Source organism: Parasteatoda tepidariorum, chromosome 1 (assembly GCF_982258835.1).
Source record: "Parasteatoda tepidariorum strain Cologne lab strain chromosome 1, Ptep-v5.0, whole genome shotgun sequence".
In the NCBI taxonomy this organism is placed as follows: domain Eukaryota; kingdom Metazoa; phylum Arthropoda; class Arachnida; order Araneae; family Theridiidae; genus Parasteatoda; species Parasteatoda tepidariorum.
The window spans coordinates 102,072,946-102,089,840 of record NC_141755.1 but is presented as its reverse complement, the minus strand read 5'-3'; the positions used below and the strand labels follow the sequence as shown (position 1 = coordinate 102,089,840).

Sequence of the window (16,895 nt, the reverse complement as noted above, 5' to 3'; positions counted from 1 at the left end):
TATCTTAACTAAAAAAATTAAGATTATAAACCGAAAATTAGTAGTTCATTAAGGTTCCGGAACCACATTCCGCATCACTGAAAAGTGCGGGAATGACGTACCGACCCCACTGCATCCATATCCACAATACTCTTATACCAGCTAAATTCATCCAAAATCAGGCTGTCACGCCAGGCATTATTTCATATTCGAGAACCGGATAGATGATACTATTGACTTTGGTAAAAATGAAAACTGATTTTGACGGATCCATGTTTTTCGTTCTTATCAATAAAGAGTTTGTTTTCCCAAATCTTCCATTCAAAATCACTTATGAGTGTTGTTGGTACAAAACCACGTTTATAGGACACGGCAGCGTATGTCACTGTTCATATATAGAAAGTCCTTGGTTGAGACTGTTCATCTGCCCATTCCATACTTACGTAGATTTGATTGCGTGTCATATTAGATTTTGATACACGCGTTATATACGAAACCTTATCTAATGTCATCATTAGAATTTAATAAAACGGATGGAGTTTTTGTTTTCAGTGGATCGATTTGTTGACTTGTTTTCACGCATGTGTAACTTAGGCTTAATTTTTCAAACATCCTATTGCCCCCTAATGGGACACATAACAATTGTGTGTTCATCATCTGACTCAACCAATACTTTTAAAATTACAACAATACTTTTAAATGTATTTAAGCAAGCCAAAAGACGAAATTTTATTTCTTAAATATTTGCAAGCGCACCATTATTTCCTTCATACGCATACACGATATGTGTACTCTTTATATGCCTTTATTAATTGGAATACGAAATATCTTTATAGTATTTTAAGATTCTTAATTAATGTACATTTTTATTTTATTTTATAAGCGCACATCCGACCTAATTTTTGAGTTTACGACTAGACAAGGGAACTCCTGGATCAAGTATTGTGAGAAATTAGCCTTCGGGGAGAACTATTTTGATGGGACCAATCTGAATTTGCTTTACATGGAGAGGAAAACCACGAAAACGTCCCACTGTTAGCCTGACAGCAAGAGGAGTGGAAGATGGCAAGATTGCATGATACAACAACTTGAATCACCACCGGCATGTCACCAAACGCAATCTAGATTAGAAATAGTTACATTCGCAGAAGAGTAAAACATAAAAACTTCAATATTCAAATTTAAAGATTGCGTGATACAACCACTTGAATCACCGCCGGCATGTCACTAAAAGCAATCTAAATTAGAAATAGTTACGTTGGCAAAAGAAGAATAAAGCGTAGAACTACAATATTCAAATTTAAAGATTGCGTGATACACCCATTTGAATCACCGCCGGCATGTCACTAAAAGCAATCTAAATTAGAAATAGTTACGTTGGCAAAAGAAGAATAAAGCGTAAAAACTACAATATTCAAATTTAAAGATTGCGTGATACAACCACTTGAATCACCGCCGGCATGTCACTAAAAGCAATCTAAATTAGAATTCGCAAAAGAAGAAGAAGAAGAGTAATGCCCGCCCAATAAAAGCAATCGTCACAGTAGTCAAAAAGGCTGTTTTATGGTATCCATACAATGGCACTCAGAAGATGGATACTCAGCGGGTTGTTTGGCGGGAGATGGCCAAATTTCGCGTTTCACTACAACCCCACACAGGTTGTGATTTGTATCCCCTTTCAACAGAGCTGAAAACGATTAGCTTGCCTTCAGACAGGGGGAGAGATCTTTTATTGGATTCTAAAATAGTTTCTTTTGTGAGAATGTTTTCTTCTTCCACCTCGATGAATGGGGGCACCACCCACCGCACATTCCCTGCTGCCACAAGATTAATTTTTGTTCAGCGGAAACGAGACTCAAAAGAAAGTAATATTGTTTGTATAAACATGCCAAAACACATTTGCGCTCTTCACAAAAAGGCATTGTGCTAGCCATATATAGAGTACCCCAATACATTTTTATAAATCGATGAATGCATTGTAAACTATAGATTTTTAAGCGACATTTTATCGTGCATCGCAAAATCATTCGCATCGTTGACAGTCCTTTTGTCGACTTTTAATTCGAGAGGTAGATCAACGCAGTGTCATTCTGTTGTGTACATATATGCATGAAAAAGTATATAAGTAGTATATATTTATATAAAGTATAAAAAAAGTATCTACGCACATGTTTCATAATAATGTTGCAGAGAGAAATTTTCACAATGCTTTCACGTTTAATGCCAGCAATGTTTTGCTTTAAGTTGCTACGAAAAAAAAGAACCTATTTTAACTCATTGTTTATGGAGTAGATTTAATTGCTATGCTATAGGAGCAAAATATAATTAAATTGTTTTCTTTGTTAAGCAAAAGGTGAATATTCTACTTTACCCAATATATATATATATATATATATATATATATATATATATATATATATATATATATATATATATATATATATATATATATATATATATATATATATATATATATATATATATATATATATATATATATATATATATTAAGCATGAAAGATTATGATGAGCAAGGATAACAGCTATGTAAACGTAACTTATGGGAAATCATAGTAATAGCAACATAAATCTCAACCAATATTTTCAACCATCAAACGAGTTGTTTTTCTTAGAAAAAAAAAAGAAATAGAGAGATTGCGTTATCATTTACATCAACGAAAAGTGATTTTTTTTAGGGATAATAAGCTATTATAAGTATTTATCCTAACATAGACTATAGATACAGAAAATATAGTGTTCATTGAATATGCCACAATGTACTTATAATCCACTCCATTTTGTAGTTTAACAGAAGTTTAACAAAATGTTTCTAATTTTTTAAGCATTAAAAATAAAAATCGATTTTTGGAAATGCGTCATTTAATGTGTTGAAATAATTTCTGAAGACAGTTTTAATCAATACAACTTTACCACAGTCGCATAAATGCGATTTATATTTTCCGATAGATAAATATTAATGGCATTATAGTATTCATTTAAATAATAAAGTAAATCTTTCATCTAAAATGTATGTTAAAAAATTTAATCAATACAGCAACTTATTTGGAATAAAAAGAATACGGAATGAGTCAATGTAAACAATGACTTGAAAAGCACTAACATGTTATCAACCAATCCTCGTTAGAATGAAAATAAAATAGTTATCATAACGCGTGGACGTTTACTACTTGTAACTATAGACTCGAATACCAACAAGGAGTCAAAAGAACTTTTGCTAAATCAAATTGTCATTTTTACAAGAAGCTCAGCAAGCAATCCGTGAGGGTTCAGGGGATAGAGCGTTCGCCTTCCAATGAGTTGAACCGGGTTCGAAACTCAGTGGTCGATACGAATTCTGCATCCAGCTTTACAATTACAGTTCTGACGTAGAATATCCTCAGTGGTAGACGGATCATGGGTGAAAGTTCCCTTGCCGTCGGGCTAACAATGGATAGTTCTCGTGTTTTTCCTCGCCATGCAACGCAAATGCGGGTTATTTACCCCAAGAAGTCTTCACGAAGGCAAATTTCTTTTAATACTTGATTCAAGAGTTTCCTTATCTTCTGGATTGGGTTCAAAATTGCAAGACATCGGAATTGAGCATTAGTTGTCGTAAACACAAAAATGGGATCGACTGCTCAGCGACGGTTATAAAGTAAAAAGTTTGATACTTATTTTCGGAAGTAATCTTCGCGGAAATAAATTATTTTATCACTAACATTTCTTATTTTGCGTCTTCGGATGATGTCATAATGGAATACATTCATTAATTGGAGAAGATAAACATTAGAAGTAGAGAAAATGTAATCACATCGTTTCATAAAGAATAAGATTTTTTTAAAAAAATTATTTTAATATCATAGAAAATATATTTAAATAATCATTCGATATTATCGAAAAAAAGTTTTAAAAACTCTTTTAACATTAGCACATGAAAAATGTTAACATCATTTTATTTTTCATACTTAAGAAAAATGTGAACATATATTGTCTAAACATTATAGAAAAATATTTTTTTTAAAGCTGATAATGCTATCAGACCATTTAAACATGGACAAATGTCCTTAAGATATTATGCATTGCAGAGTATTTAAAATTCGAATGCATTCACTTATATTATGAAGCTATCGATTCATTTGAATTCAAAGAAGGGAAAAAAATGAAGGCTAATTGGCTGGAAAGGAATACAGAGGACAGTATTGTGGATACCTCATTAAGGGGATTCCATGCTGTGGATTCACAAAGAATGTCTTTCTTTTTGCCTGACGATAAATCTGTTAGCAGGATGTTATGGTAGCTGTTTCATAAAATTCTCCAAGAACGTATGGAATGTTCTAAGCTACGATTAGGCAACGTTATAGGTTAGTCAATTAAAGTTAGTTCAGATCAATGCTTTAAAAACTAAAGAATTTTATTTCTCCAAAACGATTCATTGATTGTCCCATTTATCAAGCGTCTCGAACGAAATTAATTTAGATCTATACTATGTCTCCATTCAATGAGCTTGAACAGCTTTTATTAATTAATCAAAGATTTAAATTTTGAGCTTAAATCATGGAACACAACGATAAAAATCTGACAGCAAAGATAAATTATTTAGAAATAATATATTAAAAAAAATTTAATTGTCTATTTCCCGAACCATGACCAATTATAATTATTAAATAATTTATTAAAATTAACACGAATGCATAAACATTTTAAATACGAACATGTTAAAAATTTTGCTCTCATAGTTTTCTCAAATTACATCGTATTTTTGTATGCCTGCCCCCCCCCCCGATTTCCCACTTTCAATATTTGTTCCTCTATCGAAACAATAATAATGAAACTTTTTGGAGGTAGTGCAAAAGGTAAAATTAATAATAACAAAAATAAAAAAGTAAGACAATAACAGATGCATTGTGTGAAGCTTTCTTTAAAATCGAAAGGAATTATTGAACAGTATTCAAAATAGTATATCATTACGCTTCTGATTAAATCAAAAATGCATAATTTTTATTGAATTTTAAGCTGTAAAAATTATTTTCAGCACAAAAGAAATAGCAAATTATAACTTTAGTTTAAATAAGCATTTTTATAAGGAGCAAAAAAAAAATTACATCATTGTATGGTGGAAGACTAATTTTATACACTTTTTTGAAAGGTGAAATTCATTAAAAAGAAATTAAATTTCCAAAAAGTATTTGAATTTGAGTTATTTTTTTTTCAAGCCATAAAAATAATGGGTGAATCGCAAGCAAAATACTTCACTGACATTCAAGAATTTTAAATTAGGTTATTACAAAAAAGTGGAAGCTTCCTACTGTTTGCCAGATTTGAAAAATGAAAAAAAATATTTAATCAATAAATGAGTTAATCAATAAATGAATTAATCAATGCATAAAATAATATGAGGTGATTGAAGAATTATCATTTTTACTTCCTGAGAGATGAAAACAATGCAGGAAAGAAGGGATCAATAGAGGAATCCCGCGTAATCTCTTTCTCCAGATAACGACTATAGACAGTCAGAGTGAGGTCAAAGCGTGTCGTGGGAATTTCAAGAATGAGAACACGAACAGTTTGCAAGGTCTTTCAGACTACGATTAATAGGCATTTCTTAAAAACTACTCTTTATGACGATTAGATTGAAAGAGTGTATATATATATATATATATATATATATATATATATATATATATATATATATATATATATATATATATATATATATATATATATATATATATATATATCACAGTTATATATATGTCACAGCTACGAAGCAAATCTATTTTCTTCGTTTATTCAATGGTATGTTTAAACACAAGGAAGATTTTAGCTTTTAAAAAAAATCGCCAATCAATTTTTTCATTGTTTTATGTTTTCAAATATTGAATCTCAAAATTCTGGCTTATCTTCATATAGATAGATTTTACTTCATATAGAGGCATGGACTTAACCTAACAGTCATAAATAACTGCAACAACATAACAATTATAAGAAAAGAACACAGATTTGTGAAATCCCTCGCTTATTAAGTCATCAAAATTCCAAGAACGGACTCATGTGTATACATACATACTACGGTAACATTACTTCGGTTATCATACTCACGCACACCGTCGGAACCAGGAGGATTCATTGAAATTTAATAAAATTGCGATTTGAATTGGAGGATCAGAGTAATGTTTTGCACCTGTTTTCTAAGAAACCATCCGTTTCTCAAGGTGTCGATCGACAATAATAACTAGGTTTCTTTTTCACAATCAAGTGAATGACTTTTCACCACTCTTTAAATGGGATATGTTAGAATGTGGAGAGTCTGTGCATGAAAGGAAGAGTATTTCCTTCCTTTGGAACAGATTACGTATTATTTTACAACCCTGTATAAACTGATGAAGAAGAATTTATTAGCATTAAATTTAAATTATAATACAGTCAAACCCCGCTATAGAACCTTCAAGGGACTGCAATTTCGGTTCACTATATCCGTTCCGCAAGCAATTTTAACTAATAGTTTTAAATTCCCCCTTTTCATTACTTATTATTTAAATAAATGACCCATAAAATGAAATACAAAAATGACTGAAAGATAATACGTACCAACAAAAATATGTTAACTTTTATCTTTTAATGCTCTTCGTCTTGCTTACAAAATAATAATAATAATAATAATAATCATCATTAGCTGATGAGCAATCTTCCACATCAGACATGGAAACATTTCCAGACTCTCCGATAATTATATTATTCCGCTTTTTAAACCCGTCTACGCAGGCATTCCAGCTCATAAAAGTAGTCTCATCAAATTTCTCAGCAAATTCATCAGCTTTGACTTGAAGCATTTGTCCAGACACTGGAAGATATGTTTTTGTACCCAACATTTTTTGTACCATGCCCCACCTAAGCCGTTCTAAAATTCTTATGCCCCCCTATGTAACATATACATAATTTTTAATATTAAAAAATCGAATTGTTCACTTAAGAAACTTAGGAAATTTTTAGCGAAACAAAGTAAGTAAATTTTCAGAACATATAATGAGAAACTAAAATTTAAATTCGAAATAATTTTAATAAAGATTTTTCTATAATTAATATTTTAATATAGTGAGATTCTTGCCCTTGATGCTTGCTGCACGTAGATTTTATCTTAGGTTCCAATTTGGTTAGCTTCAGTCTCAAGTCTCCCCGTTGTGTTATATCCAGACGATTTCTTTTTTTTTTACCAATAAATCACTCCTTTCATATTAAATAAAGTTTTAACTGACTCATCATTTTGAATTTCTGCAAGTTCTTCTTGATATATTTGATATATCAGACGAATCCACTAACATGGACTGCAACATCCATGTTGGAAAATAAATTTGTTTTAAATCAGAATATCTTTCTTTTAAATCAGCCGATAGAATTTTCAGATGATAGACAATAACAAGTAAAGCGGTATCATTTTTGGAGCCAATGAAACTGTTCAAAGTTTTTGTTGTTAATATATTTGTTAATATATTTTTTGTTGTTTCTGACATAACTCAATGAGGGCAATGAAGCCAAATATCTTCGCTTTTACATCAACAAGAGTTTTATTTGTTCCTTGAAGTTTCTTATTTAATATATTCTGTTTTTCAAAGATATTGGCTAAATAACTCACAAATGCTTTACCATCGACTGTAAACAGATACTTCATTTCAGGTTTGTCGCTTAAAATATTCTTAAGTCACATAATATTTATTGATCGCAATAATTTAAGAATTTGCTTTCTTCTTTCGATTTCCTCACCGAAATTTCGCATTGCATTTAAATGGCCCAGAGCAAAAAGGGTTTAAACTCATGCCGAGTCCATTTTTGATTTGCCCCCCTTCACAATCAAATTGCCCCCCGGTGGGGTGTGGGCCCCACGTTGGGAAACACTGCTATAGATGGTTTTAAAAATCTGTATATGTATTTATTTTGAAGTAGACGTTTCAAAATTATTACATAAAGAATGACGAAAATAAATCAGCCGAAGACAGAAAAAAGTTCATGATATACAACTTCCTATCATTTTTTGGTTCACTATATCCACAAAAAATAACATTATACGTGTATAGCAAGGCACGGCAGCGAACATTTCGTTCACTATATCCGGGAGTTCACTATAAATCGTGTTCACTATTGACTGCAGTTACATTCACCTTAATTTAAAAATTAAAAAAAAAAAAAAAAAAAACTTCAACGCAACTTTATTAATTATTTTTATATTCGGTAGGTGGGATGAAGAGCAGCGAAGGAAATAGCCTGGAAAATGGATCCCGGGTGAAAAAATCACCTTAATAATATGGTATCAATGCAACGATTCGATTCGATTCAGGCTATTGCATTCAATTTTCATGTAACTTTCGGGTAAATATCTAACTATATTCAATAAATAATTATTTGAATGCAGTTAGATATTTAATAAAAAAAATTAATCAACATATAAGAATTTATTTAAAGTTCACGGTAAAGAACCTTCCCCGTTTCGTTCTAATTAACAATTCGCTTTGAGCAATTCAAAAATTGTTCTAACTTTCATTGATGATACAGATAGTCTTGTGATATAATAATATTCAAATAAAACTTTTTTCAACTAGTTATCATTTTATTTCAATGTATCAAATTGAAATACTGTATCATTCTTGTTAAGTTTTTAAAATGATCAAAAGTTTAACTCACCAAAGTCTACTGTTAATTAATAATTCATTTATAGCAAAAGTATCACACATTACATAGTTGTAATTACACTTAAAAATACGGGAAATATAAAAAGTTCCGTTTAGTCAACTTCAAAATTAAACTTAATGTCTTGATTATTTTTTTTTTCAAGAAAAAAAAGTATCGAATTATGATAAATAAATATTTAGTTACATTAAATTAGGGTTTAACGGCCCACATTTATTACTTATTAAGATCTTCCTTTTTTTTTTTCTATTTGATTCAAACAACTCAACCAGCATAGTGAAAATAAGAAAAAAATTGAGTTAATAAGTAATGATAAAAATATTTAAACGGCAATTTATCATAGCAAAAGTATCATACATTATATAGTTGTAATTACACTTAAAAATACTCGAAATATTAAAAGTTCCGTTTTGTCAACTTCAAAATTAAACTTAGTGTGTTGATTATATTCTTTTCAAAAAAAAAAAAAATTATCGAATTATGATAAATAATTATTTAATTACATTAAATTAGGGTTTAACGGCCCACATTTATTACTTATTAAGATCCTTTTTTTTCTATTTGATTCAAACAACTGAACCAGCATAGTAAAAAGAAGAAAAAAATTGAGTTCATAAGTAATGCTAAAAATATTTAATCGCTTGCACCAAAGCATGTTTTCATGCAAATGTCGTTTCGAACCACACAGAAGCTTCGTTACATATTGCAATTTGTTGATGATCCCTCGCTCTAAGTAGGCCTCTTTTTATTTTTTTGTGAGAGTAATAACTGGGAGTGATAATTCCCCTCTTTTTCACTTAAACAAACACTCCAAGAGGACCACCTGAGCGCAAATCCTTTTCGTCGAATCGACTGCTGCCTGTGTCAGGGGCGCATAAAAGGTCTTCTAATTACCTTTCCCCCTTCCCCTCTCTTTCGAAAAAAAAAATCATTTATAAAAATCTGAAGGGGGGAAAAAAGCAATTTATAGATGCCCTACGAAAGTTTATTTAAATTTTCTGTTTCTGTGGTTTGGTATAATTCATTTAAAAGGAGTCTTATAAAAAAAGGGATAATCATTGGTAAAGACCGTCCTATAAAGAAGGAAAAAAAAAAAAAAAAAACAGTAACAAAAATAAAAGTGGACATAGTATAAACGGGGTAAAAAAACTCTTTTTTTTTTCTCTTTAAATGATTTGTCCTGGGTGCAGAGTTTAAAAGTATTAGGCCTTAATCCATTCAGATGAATCTAAATCAATATTTCCTGTAAACAACTATTTAAAGTTGTTACATTAGTAAGTATTACTGTTAGTGAAGCATGATTATTTATGTCATTCATGATAATTTTAAAACACCGGCTGTTAAACATAGTTATTTATTTATTTATTTTACCTAATCAAGTTAATAATGATGCATCATGCATTTCAAAAGATCTAAACAAATACAATTCAACCCTAGTTTTGAAATTTAATTTTTAATGTTTTTTTTTTTTTTTTTTTTTATTCTCAGTGCGGCTGTTTTTCCCTCATCATTAAGAATAAATCGTAATGAATAATCGTATCAAAAAGATCTCACAGCGAATTTCCAGAACCGAAGCGAGGTTTATCACAAACAACATAACAATTTGATGCGTCTGCAGGATACTTGTCTTTGATTTTTCGTTTTTTTTTCTTCTTTTTTTTCACTTTTTTAAAGTATAAATTAGAAAACTTTTCAGGTTTTATTTCTGCAAATTCAATACACATTTTACAGTAATAAAAATACAAGTTGAAGGCAATCTTTTCAAAATTTTGAAAAACTACAACAAAAAAAATAAATATATATATATATATATATATATATATATATATATATATATATATATATATATATATATATATATATATATATATACATATATATATATATATATATATATATATATATATATATATATATATATATATATATATATATATATATATATATATATATATATATATATATATATATATATATATATATATATATATATATATATATATATATATATATATATATATATATATATATATATATATATATATACAGGGTGGTCCCGAATTCATGGTACAAACTTTAATGGTAGGTACAGGACATTGTAACAATGATTTATTGTATAGGAATGTATAGTCGCAAGTGACGCGGTGAGGCGTAAACAGGGGAAAAAAAAGGAAAGAGAAATGGAATGATCGGTTGGTATCATTGCCAGTAGAGGGCAGTAGTGTGCAGTTTGGTGCTCGATGGATTGGACGTGGTGAACCAATCCCTTGGCCACCCCGATCTCCCGATTTATCGAGCCTCGATTACTTTTTATGGGGACATCTAAAGCATCTTGTTTATGAGACTCCAGTTGACTCAGATGAGGATCTCGTCGCTCGCATATCTGTAGCTGCTGCAGGTGTGCGTGAAATACCAGGCATCTTTGAACGTGTACGCCAATGGCTCCACCGACGTTGTCAAGCATGTATCGATTCTGGTGGACGCAATTTTGAACACTTACTGTAAACATGACACTTGTCAACAACGCTTTCAATAAAATCTTTGTTTTTCCTTTCGGCCGTTATTTCTCCAGTTTACGCCTCACCACGTCACTTGCGACTATACATTCCTATACAATAAATCATTGTTACAATATCCTGTACCTACCATTGAAGTTTGAACCATGAATTCGGGACCACCCTGTATATATATATATATATATATATATATATATATATATATATATATATATATATATATATATATATATATATATATATATATATATATATATATATATATATATATACTAACACTTACGTTATTTTTTTTTTTTTTTCAATTGCACGGCAGGGTAGAAGCCCACGCGCAGCATTATTCGCTCAACCGTCGCTGAGGAGACACTGTCATTGGTTCATTTAGGCGGATAGTTGCTCAACGGATGCACGTCTATTCGCCCAAACGCATGTCCGTCCTTCTGTTATCTATGGCGCTCCACATTTGTTACGTCGCAGGGTTTTTGGATTTTATTTTTGGCCAAGAATGTTAACACTAAACACACCAACATAAATCTATACCTATTTCTATGTACCAACATAAATCTATAACTATTTCTATTACCTTATGTATTCCAAACACAAAGAATGAGAAATTTTATTTCATTGCTCAACGTATTTTTTCCATATACAGTACATTGCGCATTTTCCGCAAATATATTTCCTCTGATTATTATTATTTCTATAATTCTTATAATTATAAGAATATATAAGAAATATAATTCTTATAATTAATATTATTTCCTCTAAGAACTTGTGCTGTCTCGATTGTTTCGACATTTTTGTGGATAAAAACAGTTATTTAGAAATGAAGTAAAGCTATCAAAATAAAATGTAAGCTACTTACCAAAACATTTAGTTTTTGTCACTTTTTCTGAGAGAAAAATGCCTATCTAAAATTTTAAGTACTTTCTTCAAATTTGAATTCACAGTTATTCTGATTGAACTCACTACGCAGCAGTCTTTGAAGAAATGTGGAACTCATTGAATGCAATACGTTGAACACGCATTACATCGTCATTTCTGATCTGATCACCTTATAAAGTAATAAATTGTTCTCCCGGTTAAGACCGGTTGCGGTAGAAATAGGTAAACGACAAGTATTATTCGAAACAAACAAAATATTAAAAAAAATAATAGTAATAGAATATTAACTGTACATAATTGTTAGAAAAAGTCATGAAGTTAAATGTGTAAAAACGATAAGATGACGAGCGCATTTTAGATGCGAAAGTTTTTTAACGGCCATTTGAACGGTTAAGGTATGTTTAATGTTAAAATTATTTTCGAAGAGTGGTGATTTTTCAGGCATCACAAGTCTTTTAGCTTGAGTCCAAAATAAAAAAAAAACTATCTTGTTATGAAATAATGTCTCGATGAGTAATCTCTTCTCTTTTGTGTTTTCAGAGGTGCAAAGAGAAATTGAACACACTGGCTATTTTAGTGATGAATCAGTATCCAGGAGTGAAACTTCGCGTCACCGAAGGATTTGACGAAGAGAGCTACCACTCGACTCAAAGCTTACACTATGAAGGTACGATTATTCATTTTCGAATGTATTGTGATGTCTCCATTTATTTTTGGTATCATTTCATTGATGTCATTTTTCTTCTCTTTTACAACAGGCAGAGCAGTCGATGTGACCACCAGTGACAGAGACAGAAGCAAGTACGGAATGCTGGCCAGGCTGGCCGTAGAGGCTGGTTTTGACTTCGTTTATTATGAATCTCGTTCGCACATACACTGCTCAGTTAAATCTGGTAAGTGTCCATGACAGTTAACACTGTTCATGACAGTCCATTCACTTTATTGTCGTATCGATAAGTAAACCATGGTGCTAACGATATTTTTAGAATGAGTTTCCAAATATACTGATTTTTATTGGATCATTGGAGTTTTTGAGGCTTTCTCCAAGATGCACTGACGATACTGACCGTTGATAACCGACAAAAAACTTAATCGGTTTTTATTTTAAGAGAAAAATGAAGATATTCCATTCTTCTCTACTTTGTTATAAAGCACACGATTTTGTGTTGAATTAAAATGTTTTGAAAACGAACTTTTAATTTCGATATAAAATATTTTTCAACGCTGAACGAACAGTATTTTTTGTTGTTACTTTATCCTCAAATTAAAAAATCACATGAAATGTCAATTTAAAAATTAAGAATTTAATTGGTGTATTTATAATGGTGCAGAACGATCAAACTTGATTCAGCAAGAATGTTTTCTAAGTTTCTAAACATTATGAATTCTATTTTATTATTCTTTAAGATTTTAACTCCAGCTAAAGTAGTTTGTTTTTCTGATAGAATTATTTAAAATACCGAAACAAGAATGATTAAACAGAGAATATTAATAACTTCAAGGGAAAATTGTGAACTAGATCGCTCGAAAAGTCAACCGTCAAATGATTCTTTTCAAAAGTTGGTGGAATTTAGAGCAAGCTCCGTGTCGGGGGAACTGGCCCAATGAGTCTTTTTTTTTTTTTTTTTTTTTTTTTTTTTTCAGTAATGATAGGTCAGATAGAAATAATTTAAGATCCATATTCTTTGTAAACGTCATTTCTTTGCAAGTTCTGAGTAATGGCATCTATCTATAGAATCTATCTACCTGTATACTAAAGAAAAACTTCAGAATTAATCCCTTTGATAAACAGAAAAGCATAAGCAATGTTGCCACAGTAAGCGCACTCCAAGAAAAGTTCTATACTTTTTTTAAATTTAAAGTGGTAGCTTAAAAACCGTGCAGTCTGAGAAAATATTATAATTTCAGTGATTTATGTATGTATGCAAATAATACAAAGAAGAATCATAAAATAAAATAAAATAGGAAATTCTTCAATGGGAAAACGTAAAGGTTCTCTTTAGAACGCATTCATTTACTATGGTAAATGCGATATTTTAAATTTAAGAATAATTATACTTAATACTTTACAATACTCTTAATAAATACTCTTAATTATACTAAGAATATACTTGGAATAATTATACTAAGTCTCTGATAAAAGTTATACTTTGTAATGCGTCTATATCGCTAAAAAATAAAAATACGATTGAAAATGAGTTGGAGATAAAAAAAATAAAAAAAGCAGAAAATAAACTTACCGATGTGGAGTAAAAGTAAAAATGCCTTAAAAATAGATATACTAATCTAACAGCTTACAAGAATTCACTTAGATGAAAAGAAAAAAAAAGAAAAGAAAAAAACATAAAACAGTGCTTATAGCTTAAGTCGTATAAGATATCTATTTCAAAAGATATATTTGGTAGAAAAAATATGCAGCAAATTATATTTCAGTGCTGCCATCTATGAAAAAAGCACTTTAGTAAAAAATTATCTTAAAAATTTACACACACACACATACATATATATATATATATATATATATATATATATATATATATATATATATATATATATATATATATATATATATATATATATATATATATATATATATATATATATATATATACATATATATATATACATATATATATATACATATATATATATACATATATATATATATATATATATATATATATATATATATATATATATATATATATATATATATATATATATATATATATATATATATATATATATATATATATATATATATATATATATATATATATATATATCAGCATTAGCCAACATTGCAAAACTAAAACTAAACTGCGTATTAAAATATAATAATTATACATTAAAGATTTATGTTTTTGAGCATTGGAAAGAGTTTTTTCCTTTTAAATTGTAGTCAGTATACCTAGCAGTATATTGTAGCAATATATAGTCAGTATATTGTAGAGTATACCCAGCAAATATTAATTTATTCCGGCATGAGGTGATTTTCATTTGTTATAAGCAGCTCTGTGGTGTTTTTCAACATCCGAAATTGATTTTTTTAGTGTCAATAAAGTATCACTTAAGATGTTCTTATAATCGAAATCTCAAAATTAAAGTTAGGGTTAGCTTAAAGCAGGTCGAGTACATTCATTGACTTATTTTTCTTGTTTCTTTTCCAGAATCTGCTGATGCCGGAAGATCTGGAGGATGTTTCGATGGTGACTCAACAGTTCGGACAGAAGCTGGGCCAAAGAAAATGTCAGACTTGCAGGTGGGCGAGAGAGTTCAGGTCGCCCGAACAGACGGCCAAACAGACTATAGTGAAGTGATTCTGTTTTTGGACAGAAACGAAACACAGCAAAGACTGTACAACACCCTAGAGACAGAGAATGGGAGGAGCATCACTCTCACTCCCACGCATCTCATATTCACCGCTTCACCGCATCAAACGACGCCGCAAGCGACCTTTGCCAAACATGTGGAAATTGGTGATTACATATACGTCGCATCAGATCACAAAGTGACTTTAGAAAAAGTGATCAGCGTTACTAGTTCCGCCAAAAAGGGAGTGTTTGCTCCCTTGACAAGAGAAGGAAACCTAGTGGTGGATGGTGTAGTAGCTTCCTGCTATGCCACCATAGAAGACCAAGCGTTGGCACACTTTGCTTTCGCACCGGTCAGACTCATTGACAACGTCTGGGAGGCGACGTTGCATTTGCTACGGACTATGCACATCCTCAGGTACAGGGAGAGCAGAACGATACCACCACACAATGGCATACATTGGTACGCAAACTTTCTCTATTCTATAGCACACAAGCTTATACCAGAAGATTGAACTTCCAAAGACGATCGCACTTCGTAAGAGACCAGCAAAAGAAAGAAAAAAAAGTCAGTCAGAATTTGTGCAATTACAACGCCGAACGCCTGGATTTATGTATTTTTTTTACAATTGTCATTTGCAACGGATATAGAATCCTCATTTCCAATTGTAATGCATGGAGACCAATGTTAATTGTTTTAGATCATTGTTGCCAAAAATATGGATGGGCACACGATATTTGTAGTGATTGCAACTGCGTTTTTTTGACTGATAGCCAACCCGGTAATTTTGTCCACAAATTCGTCTCACATAGCGTAGTCAGAACTTTATTTGGTGTGATCTGGCGCTTGTCATGAATATACTTCGAAAATTCTTTTTTTGTAAAGATTATTTATTATGTATACAGCGCGAGCTTAGCGAAAAGCTTATTTATTTTATAAGAAAAAGATATATGATGAAGAAAAAAAAAGAACTTTTCCCTCGAAGTCATGGAGAAGCAGAAGAAATCTTTTGCGTAATTATGTGATTACTGTAATATATGTTTGAATATATCAAATATCTATTTTCATGTTGAAATGCACATAACTAAGTTAACTATCTGTATTTGTAAGAAAAAAATAATAAAAACTTTTTATCTTTGTCAGCCATAATTGAACTTATTTTTCTTATCACCTCACTGCCATTTAGGAAGGATCCAAAAAAAAAATTAGAATGAAAACTGCATGGATAAGTAACACTATACTGTTAGCAATACTGCAGTATATACTGCTTCCAATTGGGTATACTATAGCCTACGTCACAGGTTGTGTTATTCCTACTAAATTTAACCCATGAACGGCATTTTCTGCGAGCCTAACTTCAAGCCACAAATAAACAAACGAAGTGTTTGATCGTTTAAATAGCTGCTCGCCAGATTTTATTGCATTATAAAGAAAAGTAATTGATATTCGATTTTTGATTAATAATTGATTTATGTGGATAGTGGCATTTATGTGGATAGTGGCATAGAATTTAGCATTGCG

At 30.5% G+C, this 16,895-nt stretch overlaps 1 protein-coding gene across 1 annotated transcript in view; it reads left to right on the top strand.

The window, feature by feature from the left end:
• LOC107451809 (sonic hedgehog protein-like) overlaps nucleotides 1-16,516 on the top strand; it is a 63,499-nt gene extending 46,983 nt beyond the window's left edge. The window contains 3 exon segments of the mRNA NM_001323827.1: nucleotides 12,600-12,726; nucleotides 12,818-12,952; nucleotides 15,230-16,516. Of these exon segments, the coding sequence (NP_001310756.1) occupies nucleotides 12,600-12,726; nucleotides 12,818-12,952; nucleotides 15,230-15,888 (921 nt within the window). The 3' untranslated portion in view covers nucleotides 15,889-16,516.
• Nucleotides 16,517-16,895: the final 379 nt, after the last annotated feature.